General features: G+C 39.0%; 1 protein-coding gene across 4 annotated transcripts in view; it reads left to right on the top strand.

Moving 5' to 3' along the window:
• Window positions 1-14,173, top strand: part of slx4ip (SLX4 interacting protein) — a 93,462-nt gene that overhangs the window by 43,566 nt on the left and 35,723 nt on the right. For 3 of the 4 annotated variants that reach the window (XM_048535856.2, XM_048535858.2, XM_048535859.2), the window contains exon 4: window positions 3,378-3,510. In XM_048535856.2, coding sequence (XP_048391813.1) covers window positions 3,378-3,510 — 133 coding nt within the window. Of the gene's footprint in view, window positions 1-3,232; window positions 3,304-3,377; window positions 3,511-14,173 lie in introns of all 4 variants that reach the window. The other variant, XM_048535860.2, reaches the window with a different exon arrangement.

The following is a 14,173-nucleotide window of genomic DNA, read 5'->3' as shown; positions in this document are numbered from 1 at the left end:
CATTGTCAGTGTTGTCAGCGGACATTTAAACAATCCAGCATTATATGCTGTTGCAGCATGCATGGCAAGGTGTATTTTAAATGCAGTTTGTTAAGACCAGTGATCCCTGATGAAATAAAGTTTTACTGTTGCTTGATTTAACAAATAAAGCATGCCAATGCCACTGCAAATTTTAAAGGTGGAAGGAAAATATTGCAAATAATAGCACAATTAATGTTGTAAATCCAATACGTGTAGCATTTGGGTGGAAGGAGTTTGAGAATTTTACAGAAACTGCACTGACAATAATTGACCAACTGAAGAAGATAATGTACAATGCATTTTAACTGACCTGAAGTCCTAAGAATTTTATTGTTAATGGATCGAACAAAGTTGAGGAAGAATGTGAAAGAAAGAATGAATTATATAGCAACTTTCATTGTTTTAGAATATTGTTGTATATGTTCTAGCTATTGCTTTTGAAATTCAGCAGTTTATTTTTTACACTGAAAACTGCTATAAATTAGATAAATAAGGAGGTGATCTGCCCTTATTTAATAGGAGAATGAATATTGAGGATGGATTCCCCTACTCTCTTTCATCTGCCTAGAAAAGCAAACAGGGCCTTGGTTTAACTTCTCAGCCAAAAGACACTGCCCTTACAACAGTGTTGGCTAGAACTGCACTGGGATTTCGGCCTGGATCATGTGCTCAGTTGTCTGTAGTGAGCTTCGAACCCACAACTTTCTGACTCAGAGCTAGGAGTATTGAGAGAAGGCTAAAACCTCGAAATTCATTGAGAAAAGGGATTTAATTCTCGCGGAGTGTTGTGATCATTCCAAGTCTAATTCGAAAATGGTAAAGTAAATTTTGACACGACAATGGCATCTGTGCTTTTGAAGACTAGCATTTGTTGGCTTGTCTGACATCTACAACCCCCGAAATATTAGTATTTTGCAGTTTAGGTTGTTCATTTTATTTTCAAATTTGTTCAGAATAATTGGGCTGAATTATATGAGGCACCTGGGAAAGCAGGCTGGTAGCTCCATATTTTAGGGCGCTATGCCATCAGTGGTATTCCTACCGCTGACCGGCACACCTGTGGCCCCCCTGTGATTTTATAAGCCATGGGGATGTGCGCTGGGTGGGGTTGCCTACCTATTGCCTTTTATAGGCTCTTAAGTGCACACTGCCCAAGAATGACCATTGATCTGCCTCTGCTCTGGCTTAATGGGGGGGTGGTGGTGGTGAGAGAAGTTGATACTCGACCTGCAACCCTACAGGCTTAACCATGCATGCTGGCCCCAACAAGACCATGGAAGTATCTGAATGTCCTGGTCTGTTGCTGTATGAGACATACTTGCAGTACCAGCAGAGGCCACCGTTCATGCTGGCACTGTTGGTGTGCAGAGCTGCGGGTCACCAATTGGTCGGCAGCTCAACAGGTCGGATATCTTTCTTGAGCCGGGCAGGAGTGCCACTAAACAAATCAATGGGCTGTCACCCCAAAACCTAAACGGGAATGAGCCAGCTACACAGAGGCAGTTTCACCTCTAATACTTACACCAGTGTTGGGCAGTTAGCTCTCAGCATAGAACCCATTTGATTTGAGTCTGTAGAAAATTTGCTAAAGAAAAGTTTCTCAATGCTGACCTACACTATGCAATTATTTAAAAAATTACAACCTTCAATTGAAATTATTGTCTAATTTTGATAAATTATTGACTGTATATTTTTATTTTTAATTAAGTTTTACTACTTAAACAATTATGTGTTGTAATTGATGTCTTAAATGGCTCTCCAGTGCCATAATAATGCTGGACACCGCAGTAGCAACATCATTCTTGCCTCCTAGTATTATTTTTAAAAGTGTTAGTGATAGAAAATAAATTGAATGTTATGTTTCCATCTTAACATTTTATCTTGAATATGCCCAACCAAATATAAGGAGGTATATTCAGCTTTTACAATAGAGAAATCCCAAAAGTGACTCTTGAGATTGGTGATCCAGTAGAAAAGATCTTTAGCACCTGCAGAATTGTCTGCCTGAAAAAATAGAAAGGAAATGCACTTGATGGTTCAGTTCTTTGCTTTTAATGCATTAGGAAGAAATAGTCCAAGCTTTTAAATGCAAAAAGGATGCACTGTTAACACAAGGAGACAATGCATGAATGCTTTTACCCTCTAAAGAGGTCCAAGTTGTAATGGCGTTGATGTAGGGGGTGATGAATGAATGAAGGAAGGATAGAGAAGTGAAAAAAATGGCTGAACTTACTGTTGAAATATTTCTTATTGCTGCTTCGGAGTGGCAATGTAATTACCTGGGCACAGACCACTCTTCCTTGCACCCAATTGCAGATTGTGCAAGGCTTGGGAAGACGCAAAGGAAACTAAAATGAAATTAAAAAGTACTAGATTACTCAGATGAAGACTAATTTGCCTCATGAAGTTTGCTCCTCTATTTATTGAGATCATGGTTGATCTTACCCCATACTCCTTGATTCCCTTCAGATTAAAAATATGTCCGTCTTGCCCTTGAATATACTTGACAACTTGAAACAACCTTGAAACCTCTCTGCAATAAAGAATCCACAGATTCATTATCTTCTGAGAGGAGAAATTCTTCTCATCTCATTCTTAAATGAGCAGCCCATTATTCTGAGATCATGCCCCTCGGTCCTAGATTCTCCTGTATACGGAAACCACCTCTCCATATCCATCCTGTTATGCCCTCAAATAATCTCACCTTCCATTCTTTTGAACTCCAATGGAACCTCTTCGTATAAGAAAATCCCTCCACTCGGAATCATTCTAATGACCCTGCGCTTTAGTGCCTCTGATGCCAGTATATCTTTCCTTCGATAATGGATCCAGAACTGGTCATGCTATTCCAGCTGTGGTTTGACTCATGCCTTCTGTGGTTTTCACAAGACCACTTTTTTTTTGTGCTCCATTTCCCTTTTCTATTACCTGCTGAACTTGGATGCTAGCTTTTGGGATTCATGTACAAGGACCTCCAAGTTCCTCTAAACTACTGCCTTCTGCAATTTTGCTCCATGCAACTAATAAACAACTGGTCTGTTGATTTGACACATCTGCACATATCTGACAAGAATAATGCATATCAGGAATTCGGTCGTAGATATCACCAAACTTAACAGACTTTCTGGTCTCCATGCTTGAATTCCTGATGTACTCCTCGCCAGACATGAGGTCAGAAAAATAATTTTGTTATTTCTGTCTTCATCCTAAGGACTGAAAGAAAATTTGAAGAATAAAAGTCGAATTTGAAATCTTACCTTTTTCGGATTTCTATCAGGAAAAGTTAGTGCAAATTACAAACTAAGAAATTGAATAATTTTAAAATGTAATTATACTGATTTTTAATTCTTTTGTAGGAGATTAGTGCACTTGTAAAAGAAACTGTGGATTTCAGGATAAAACAGTACCTTGAATTGAGAAAACAGCGTGGTACCATGCAATCTAAACTAAGCAAAGAATTGACACCCAGTAACCCATTGTGTCTTAAAGGTAAGAAACTCTTTATTTGTATTTACATTAATGAGAATAAAATATACAGTGAAATCATTGAAATATGTGCAGCCTAAAATCACCAAACAAATGAGACAGAAATGTAGATTTTGTGTAAGGATATTAGCCGATGATAGAGATTTGGTTATGGGTTGGACATGATCGGGTGCAATAAATTCTAGGTTATGACAGCGACAACAATTGTATTTATACAGCATCTTCAATATAAGAACACAAAGACAATTCATGGCAGCATTGTCAAATAAATTTAACATTAAGCCACATTAGGAGATATGAGCACTGTTGACCAAAATCTTGATCATTGAGGTATGTTTTTAAGGAACACCTTGCAAGGGGGGAGAGAGAGAGGAATGCAGGAAACAAATTGTTTAGAGAGGGATTTACAGAGCTTGGGACTTTGGTCATCGAGGATACAGCTGCCATCTCTTCCACTCTCATCGTCACCCCATTGTTATGCCATCCAGTCTCAAAAGTATCTACCTAATATCATTCACAGATCTTTGGGATGGATTCTCTATACCTGAACATTAAGCACTCTTCTGCAGAACACAATACAGTGAATATCTTTTTCTAGTGCAATATATTCACTGACTGGTTTTACAAATCAAATATTTATTTGCAGCGAATTTATCGATAAATGTTTAGGGAAAGAGAAGCAGTGTTAATTTAGAACTTGATAATAGTCAATGGTCCTCAGTAGTATATTCCATTCTAAAATACAAGGCCTCATTTTCACACTTTTATATTCTCTGAAAATAATGATTTAAGTTCAAAATTAGTGAAGTTTATTATTTTATTCTAGAAAAGTAATTTTAAGATGTGGTAAAACTCCTACAGTATTTCAACTCAATGTTTTCTCTGTCATATCCACTTGTATGATTCCAAATCTGAATTGGTTAGTACCCAGTTCTACCTCCACTACCTCCTTAGTCAATTCATTTACTGTCTCTGATTTTCCATTCTACTTGGATAGGCAGAAATTTCTTCCGTTTAACTATTGGGATTACTGAAACCAGTAGTTTCTGTGCCCACCTCAAACTCTATTCTCTAGCCACCAATTCCAGTGTCTTCCCTGGTCACTATTGAGCCTGAATCAAATGTTGGCATTTTGCATCATGCTTAACTCCAAGCTATGCTTCTCAGCTTAAAAACTGTCCTCGTCAAGACTGTATGTTTCCACCTGCATAATATAGTTCAACTGACCCTGCTGTAGCAAATCCATTGCTGAATCCATATCCATTCCTCCTTTAACTCCTGGCTCAACATTCCCTTACTCCACCTTGCGTCCACCACCCGCGTACACTTGAACTTTTCAAAGCCTTGCACCTGTGCCATAACATGCACCAATTCCAATCTAACACCATTCCAGAACTCGCTGATCCATGTTGATGGTTAATTCAGCAATGCCTCAGTTTTCAAATGCTCATCCTTGTGTTCAAATCCATCCATGTCTTTGCCTCTCTTTGCGTCTGTTACCTCCTTCAGGCCTATATTTGTCTCCACTTGCCCAACTCTTCCCATTTGGCCTCTTGCCCATTCCCAATTTTCAGTGCTTCACCATTGACAAATTTGCCTTATCATACAATCGTGTAAAATAGGAGAAGTCGATCATTCAGCACCACGGACCTTCTTTGTTATTAATTCAAAATCATGGCTGATCTGTTTATGTTTCAAATTCCATATTTCCATCCACTCCTATAACCCTAATTTCCCTGCCTGACAAGAATCTGTCATCCCTTGTCTCAAAATATTCAATGACCCCCACGTGAATTCCCCTCTCAAACAAAGGGTTCCAAAGTCACATAACCCTCTGAGTTCACAATAATTCTTTTCTTTTCTATCCCAAAAGGGTGACCCGTCATTTTATAACAGTGACTCCTATTCCAGACAGAGCCACAAGAGGAAACATCCTTTCCATGTCCACCTTGTCGAGATCATTCAGAGTCAACAACCTAAGTTGCTTATTAAAACCTATATCTTTCACCAAGTTATTTGACGACTTGCCCTGTGTGGCTTTGTGAGCAAGTTTTTTTTCTGATAATACTCCTGCGAAATGTCTTCACATGCTCTTGCTGCATTGTTCAAATGCCAGTTCTTGTCATTATCATGAGACCAAATGTGAATCTGGAAGGCAATTAATGTATTTTTATTTTGCTGGGTACTGGAGGATTTAATTATATCTTTTAAAGTGTAGATATTATTTCCTTTTGGAATTTGGCAAATTAAAACAAAAACAATTAAACAAAATAAGCGACAGTTTCTCCTTTGCAGTATAGAATTGCAACATGTTCACTTCACCCACACAAACTTACTCCAAATCAGAAATTAGCGTGGGTGGTCCACTTTTCAAATCTGTTCAGCCGTAACTAATTTGCAATACAGGCCAAGATACTTCAGGACCTACACAGTGCAAAATTGAAAATCATCAGCTTGGTACTGTTCAGGAAAGCACTGGCATTCCGTAATGTCAGAGTGGCTGTACATTCACCATAGGGTCCTCTCCCTGGTTCACTGACTCTAATCTACATATGTCCCCTTGCTTCACTGTCTGTAACAACAATGACACGGCTACACCATTTGGCTTCAAATTGAATTTTAATATTGATAAATCAAGTGACAACGATTTAAGGTCCTAATTTGAGTCCACTATTCGTAAATTACATTTGTGTTATGCAATGAAAACTATCTACTTGACTGCATCTTCCCTGGTCCCAAAGGTTCTGCTATTCTGCGCAGGATATGTAATTTTTCATTTTGTTATAGCATCGTTTTCAAGCTCATTTCTAGAATTTACTGAAAAGAGTTCAAATATTTAATACTGTCTGTCTAACAATGTCAGGTGACTTAACGCTAAATGGAAAATATTTTTCCCTATCGTATCAAAGAGAATGGAGTATAAAAATAGGGAAGTTTTGTTAAAACAATAGCCATACTACACCTTTTGTTTTCCTTATCTAAGGAAGAATGTACAGGTATTGGAGGAAGTCCAGAGAAGGTTCACTAGGTTGATTACAGGCATGGGGGGTACTTTCTTGTGAGGAGAAGTGTTGCCTGTACTCAATGGTTGTTAGAAGAATGAGTAAGACCATAATAAAACATTTCAGATTCTTAGGGGCCTTAATCGAATAGATGCTCTGAGGTGGTTCACCCTTGTGGGAGTGTATAGGACCAGAGATTATAAACCAGCATAAGATGCTACTCAGTTCGGAAACAGATGAAGAATTTCTTTTTACAGGAGGTGTCAGATTGTGAAATTTGTTACCACAAAGGGTTATGGAGGTTGCGTCATTAAATATATTCATGGTTGAGATAAACGGATTTTATTTGGCAGTGAGGAAATCAAAGCTAATAGGCAAAATGAAGGAAAGTGAGTTGAGGCTTAACAGATCAACCATAACATCATTGAATGGCAGAGTAGACTCAGTGTGCCAGTTGGTCTGCTTCTTCTTCTACATCTTCTAGTCTTATTGTAGGTATCTTATAAGTATTTCATTCAACTATATTTACAATACCGCTTAATGAAGCAGTACATTAGTGATCTGAATGAACTGCAAAGAAGATGAGACGTTCTTGAAAAAATAAATGAAATTCCTCTATTGAACATGATACAATAAAATATTGATTGACTTTTATTAAAACACGAAGAATTCATGTACGCTGTGTGGAGAACCGAAAACAGAATCATTCATAATTTTGGTTGAAATCACAGTGTTGCCACAATTCCATTCTGGTATAGTTGGCTTTGGATGAGAAATGAATCTACATAGCAATACTATTTAGTGTAGGTGAATTTGTTCTGAAAATGGCAGTTTTACATATGTAAAATCTAATTAAATATAAATAGTATAAATTTCTTCTGAATGGAACAATGAAATTAAATACAAAGACAAACAATAGTATGTTATGCTTGGGTATTCATATGTGGATTCAGTTAATGTTATGATTTAATGTTCTTTTAAAATTTCACAACTTTTTAGTAAATAATGGATTAAAACACTGAATACACATCGCTCTTTTTTGCTGCACACAAGACCTATTTTTTAATTCTTTGCATTGTGCAAGAGTTTTGGTAAGAGAATGAGTTTTGTCAGATTATTCTCAATAAAATTTTTCGTACATGTAATATAAATATATTCTTCAGTACTTTCGTGTCTGTAGATGCGAAAGCAGATTCACATATTTAAAGGATTAGCTGTTTCAAAGGATAAGTTTTCAGTGCTGATATTTCTGTGTGAGTAACAGCAGATAGTGATGGCCTTGGGAATGATGAGAGAATAAGGACAAACTGAATGCAAGGGAATGTTTCAGATCTGGTCAGACCTGTTATTGGAAACTGAGGTGTAAAAGTTTATTGCAAAATTTCTCATAAAACGAAGAGAAACATAAGGATTAAGTAATTGATTGTGATGGAATGTCCCTGTTGAATTATTTTCTTTTTTAAGCCATTTTCATGGTATGTGATAGCTGTGCCCAGTGTTTGTTGGACTATGATGTGGAAGATGTCACAGGGCTTTCAACTAACATAAACACAGCTTCAACTGCTATTTGATCTGCTTTTACAGATGCTCAATTTGCAAGTAAAAGCAAAGAAATAGAAAGTTATCTTAGCTGTTGGCCATCCTTTTTCTACTGTCTTCAATTTTAGCTGCAGTCATGTATTGGTTTGTTTCCTTCTCTAACTCAAGATAGGGTTGGGATGCAGTTATCCTTACTTCTCGTACTTAAGAATTTAAGCAACTGAAGGACCACACTTGATCTGAACTGAAATTCTGAGAAGTGATTAAGAGTAACCATTGCAATGAGTGAAGAACAGCAAGGTTTAGAGCAGTTTAAGGTTTGTAAATTGTATGGTTCACTTTTTGTCCATGGTATTCTTACCATGAACTACCAGAAAGACGTACTACGTGCGTGCATAGCACAGATTTTAAAAAACACAGATCTTGTACATCATGTCTTTCGATTTCTAATTCCGTTCAAGTGTGTGCACCTGATATCAAATTTTACAAGCCAAAGATTTCAACACTTTGGTTTCTAAAGGGGTATATATCTACATTGGAGAAACCAAATGCAGACTGGGTAATGGCTTTGCAGAACACCTCTGGTGTGTGTGCTTGCATGACCCAACCTTCCCGTAACCGGTCATTTAACACAGCATCCTGCCCACATATCTGCCCTCAGTATGCCGCAGTGCTCCGGTGAATCACAGCACAAACTGGAGGAACAATGTCTCATTTTTAGACTATGAGATGGTAGGAACTGCTGATGCTGCAGTCTGAGATAACAAGGTGTAGGGCTGGATGAACGCTGCAGGCCAAGCAACATCAGACGAGCAGGTAAAAGCTGATGTTTCTGACCTGAAACGTCAGCTTTCCTGCTCCTCCGATGCTGCCTGGTCTGCAGTGTTCATCCAGCTCTACACCTTATCTCATTTTTAGACTATGCACTTTATAGCCTGCTGGACTTGATTTTAAGTTCAGTACCTTTAAACTTAGGACCAACTTCCATTTCTTCACTTTCTTTTCATGTTACTTGTTAGATTCTCCTATTTCTTCCCTTTCACTTAGCTTTACTTGTTACATTCTGTGTCACTATGTCCTCTTTGCCCCCCCCACACACACACTGGAACTGTCTGCTGTTTCTAGTCTGGCAGTCAGGCATACTGTTGTTCTGCTATTCTCACATTCTGCTCACTAAATCTGAACTATCAACATCTTTCGTCCACCAGCACCTCACACCCCACCACCCCCAAAACTGCACCCCAACTGTAGCATATAAATGTTGTCCCCTCCACACTTCATTTCAGCTCTGTTGAAGAGTTGCCTAGACTTGAAATGTTAGCTTGCTGTCTCTCCAAGGATGCTGTCTGACCTGATATGTTTTCCATCACTTGGTGTTTTCAGTGATTTATGTCACTCCTCGCTCCAATCAACCAACCCATTTTGCTATTTTCAAGTAGATAGATTAGATTAGAGTAGATTCCCTACAGTGTGCCCTTCGGCCCAACAAGTCCACACCGCCCCTTGAAGCATCCCATCCCCCTATAACCCACACACCCCTGAACACTATGGGCAATTAAGCATGGCCAATCCACCTAACCTGCACATCTTTGGACTGTGGGAGGAAACCGGAGCACCCGGAGGAAACCCACGCAGACACGGGGAGAATGTGCAAACTCCACACAGACTGTCGCCCGAGGCTGGAATTGAACCCAGATCCCTGGTGCTGTGAGGCTGCAGTGCTAACCACTGAGCCAATAGAAAGAATGAAATGTTACTATAAAATAAATCATTCAAAAGGGATCTGATTTTATTCTGGCTCCAAAATGTAGGGGCAAAAAGTTACAAAAGGTGCTGAAGAAACTGAGCAGTTTTGGCAGCATCTGTGGAGAGAGATACAGAGTTAACGTTTCAAGTACAATATGATTGTTCTTTGGAGCTGTGTTTTCTGTTTTTCTTGTGATGTCCAGTATACACAGTGTTTTGCTTTTATAGAATAACATTGTTATATTAACTTATAATATAAGGCTATGGGCCAGGAGCCAAAATGGGATTAAAATAATTATGTGCTTATTTTTGACTAGTGCTTCTTGATTGCTGAAGGGCCTTCTTCTGTGCTACAGACCTCTATGACTCCGACTCTAAATTAATACGAATGTGTCTGTGTGACGGGACATTTTATACTTTTTTTTAAAAGTGCAACAAAAAACTGCTGATGATAGGGATCTGGAACAAAAATAGACAGGACTTGCTAGAGAAACTCACCAGGTCTGGCAGCATCTGAAGAGAGAGAAAGAGAGTTAATATTTCGAGTCCAGTGACTGTTCTGAAAATGAGCAGGCAATTCTCAGTATTTTAGCCAACAGTTCTACCTTAAACAGTGCCACCAAAAAGTATAACAGATGAGTGCTCATTTATTTGCTGTTCACAGGACCCTTCTGGGTGAGTTGATTGCCATCTTTACCTTTGTAACAACTCCCTCTCTATTTTTTTTTCTACTTTCTCTCAAACATCCAAATAAACAAAGTCCTGAAAATTTACCCTAATCCCTGAGTAGACAATTCAGCAAAATTGCACGATCCCTAATTTGCAGTTTGCACTATTCAACTATAGTTAGTGATATTCCAGCACTGGGGAAGTAGGCATGCAGCAAATGTACAGTAAGCTCAAATGACTGGGCAAAAAAAAACTCTAGCTGTAAAGGCAATCCTTTCAGTCTGTTTCAATTTAATTAATTCCCAATCTGTGAGAACCGGCGATTCTGAAGAGAGGGCTGCAGGACTCCAGGACTTGAACTCAAAAATCAAGCTGACAGTCCTGAGGGAGTGTTGCACTGTGGGATGTTTTTCAGAGGAAACTATTTTGAAGAACAGCAGGGAACTTATTCCCCAGTCACAAAAACAGATAATCTGCGTTATAACAGCTTTGCTATTTGTGGAAACTTTCTGTGCACCCTACATAAAAGAATGACCACACTTTAAAACTAGTACTTTGGTTGTAAAATGCTTTGGGACTTCTGGTGGTTGTGAAAGGTGCTGTAGAAATGCAAGCATTTTTCTCTGTGTAGGCCTCAGCAAAGAAGGGTGTATTGAGAATAATTTAGATAGCTGTAACTTGGATGTCATTGGAGAAGTTATTTTTAAGTAGTTTCTCAAGGTGGTTGCCAGAATCATAGACTTTTCTGTGTTCTGTAAGGAGCCACTGCACTTGTTGAAAGCCCTTAGAGAAACTGAGATAAAAAGGTGTAGAGCTGGATGAACACAGCAGGCCAAGCAGCATCTTAGGAGCAGGAAAGCTGACGTTTCGGCCCTAGACCCTAAACCCTAGACCCTACATCAGAAATGTTGAAAAACATGCTAGGCTGCACTAGAAGAATCAAAGTCACAAAGCTGTACATCCAGGAATGAGGTGAGGGCAGAAAGCATTAAATGATGTAAAGATGTGATCATGACATTAGGGAAAGACTGCAAATGGCATTAATTTGGAATCATGTGTTGTTGTTGTTGTACAAATATGCCTGAGGCAGAAGTGCTTGCGAAGGATTCAGTACACAGGAGTGAAGTCCAGATAACACTTAGGATTATATTCAGGATTTAATTCTTCTCTTGCGAGCTTGTTATGTTAGTATTTATTTTTATCTTCATGTCTTAAGTTTGATTCTGCTTTCCTACTATTTCTGTTGTGACATTCTGCAGTCTTCTAATAAGCAAGGGATTGGGACATGAGCCGGTCAGCTGGAAGAAACAAAGTGAGGACTTTGGTTATGGTTATGTTCAAAACAGAAAATATGATGTGCCATTTCATTTCATGATTTACTGTTGGCTTTACCTTTTGGGGCTGAAGATAGTTTGGATTGCAAAGAACAGCTTAGTGGGAAGAAAGTGCAAATAACCGTACAACCTATTTGAACTCAGTAATGAATCCTCAATTGATGTAATTCAGAGTGCAGCACAGCTTGATAAACAGACATTGAAGATAGCTAGAGCCTAACGTCAGATGCTGAGCAGATGGAAATTCAAACAGAAAAATTTACTACTTTATCTTCTCAGGAAGAACTAACAGTACTCTGAGAGGCATCATATCAAGCAAGAAATATTTTCAGTTAGTGCCTAGGAAGTGGATGTGATGGTTACCACCGATCATGCAATCAGTGTGGACAACTGAAAGCATCGACTCTGGAAGTAAATTGAAGTAAAAAAAATCTGCACGTCAGCACTGATTTGCAGGAAGATTGAGAACAAAATTCTGCTCCCACAAGAAAGATTTGGTTCATGCAACTTCATGGCCACAAATATTGAGATGGGATTACAAGTGTTAACAGGTTCAGGATATTATCAAGAAAAAAAACCTTTTTTAAATATCAAGGATACTGCAAAAGAAAACTGTTTCAACAGGGCAGCCAATCTCTACAAAAAGAAGGAGATTCATAGCATTGAGGATTATGTAGATATTGCTGTCGCCCTCCTTGAAATGTCCTCCATGGAGGAGATCCAAGGGATTAAAGATCCTCTACTGTAAAGGGACCTAGAGACCTCACTTTGTTCGGAATGGAATCAAAGTCAGCAGCCTTCAACAAGGAGACCTACAAATCTTCCAAGTCCAAAGAAAACATGTTCTGCCCCATACTAATGCCTTAGGACCGCCTTTGTTTGTGGTCTCATGGTCCACTTTGAATGGTGAGTAGATTCTTAAACTGCAATGCCAATCAGAGGCCATCCCTACTTCAACACAGCAGCACCAGATGTTGTAGGAGGGAAGTGAGGGAAAGGATATTTCAAATAGAGGCTTTTAAAAATCTAAACTAAAAATGGCCTTTATCCCTCTGATACACTGATAGCCTTTAGGGAAAAAAACTGTTGTCCTCAACTGGTTTGGCTGACAAGTGACTCCAAAACCACAGAAATAGGACTGTTCATAGTTCTCTGTGCAGTTGAGGATGGGTAATAAATTCTGGACTAGCCAGTGATGCCCACATCCCATGAATGAATAAAAAAGTGCAGCCAGACCAATAGTGTGAGGTTTGGGAGAACCCCTCCACATGGAAGCTTGAAGCTTCACTTGAACCAAAACAGGCAAAAATGTCTGTATTCAAGACATTAAACTGGTCCCCACTCTCTCCAGGAACCTGAAGGCCATCTGGAAAATCCCAGTCAGTCTCCATCAACAGGCTGTAATAGGTTAGCACTGGTATAATCAGCTGCCTGTTATATGCGGACAGTTTGCTCCTGGTCCTGTCTGCAGGAAAGTGCACCATGGCAGGATTGAACTGAGGTGTTGATGCAAGGCAAAAATCAAATCCTTTTAGCGGAACTGGTTCATGTCGCACAGATCAAGAACTGAAATCAGTAGAAATTAATGAGTGACCAATTTTGTGTATGAAGTGGGCAATGTACCATAATGTACACCCAAACCAAGAATCCCAGGGTCAAAGCAAAATTGAACCTCAGGCCTCAATTGTGTAATCTAGATAAACTCCAGATGTTTGTAACTACATCACAGATGACTTTCCTTTCTGCAGCGATGACTGCAGCATCCTTGAGAAAATGCCAAGGAAGTGTGGAGAACCAAGAAAGAGCAGCTAATTGTGCTCGAGTGCTATGGAACCAGAAAATGGTCTGCCCGCCCCCCCCCCCTGCACTCTATCAAAACTCAAAAACATTTTTATTTCTAATGCTAGATATTTACTAAACTCCATCCAGTGATTAACATGAATGGAGCAGGACCCTGGCAGTCCATTTTTGAAACTGGTGTAGATGATTTGCATATTTTAATGAAGAATCTAACACGTGCTCAGCCACATGAGAAAGGCTCACTCCACTATTGGGTATGTCATCTTTTGGATGTCCTTCAACCGTGAAATATTGGTCCACAAAATTGCTGTTTTCTATTTGCACCTATAAAATAGGTACAACTATGGCCACTATGAGCTCTAACTTCTAAAGTGTCAAACTGCATGTTGCATTGAGGCGTCAAAGGGTAAGCAATACCATTGTTGACCAAATATTGATCAAAGTACTTTGCAATGGATTTATTGTTCATTTCTAGCAAAGGTGATGGTAAGCTAAGTTTATTAGGTGTCGGTACCCCCACATTGCTATTAGGTTGGGAGTTCCAGAAATTTGACTTTGTGGTCCTGAAGGAATGGT

The sequence above is a fragment of the Stegostoma tigrinum genome, chromosome 9 (assembly GCF_030684315.1).
Source record: "Stegostoma tigrinum isolate sSteTig4 chromosome 9, sSteTig4.hap1, whole genome shotgun sequence".
NCBI lineage: Eukaryota > Metazoa > Chordata > Chondrichthyes > Orectolobiformes > Stegostomatidae > Stegostoma > Stegostoma tigrinum.
The sequence above is the reverse complement of the archived record's forward strand: the minus strand, read 5'-3'. Positions and strand labels throughout refer to the sequence as shown.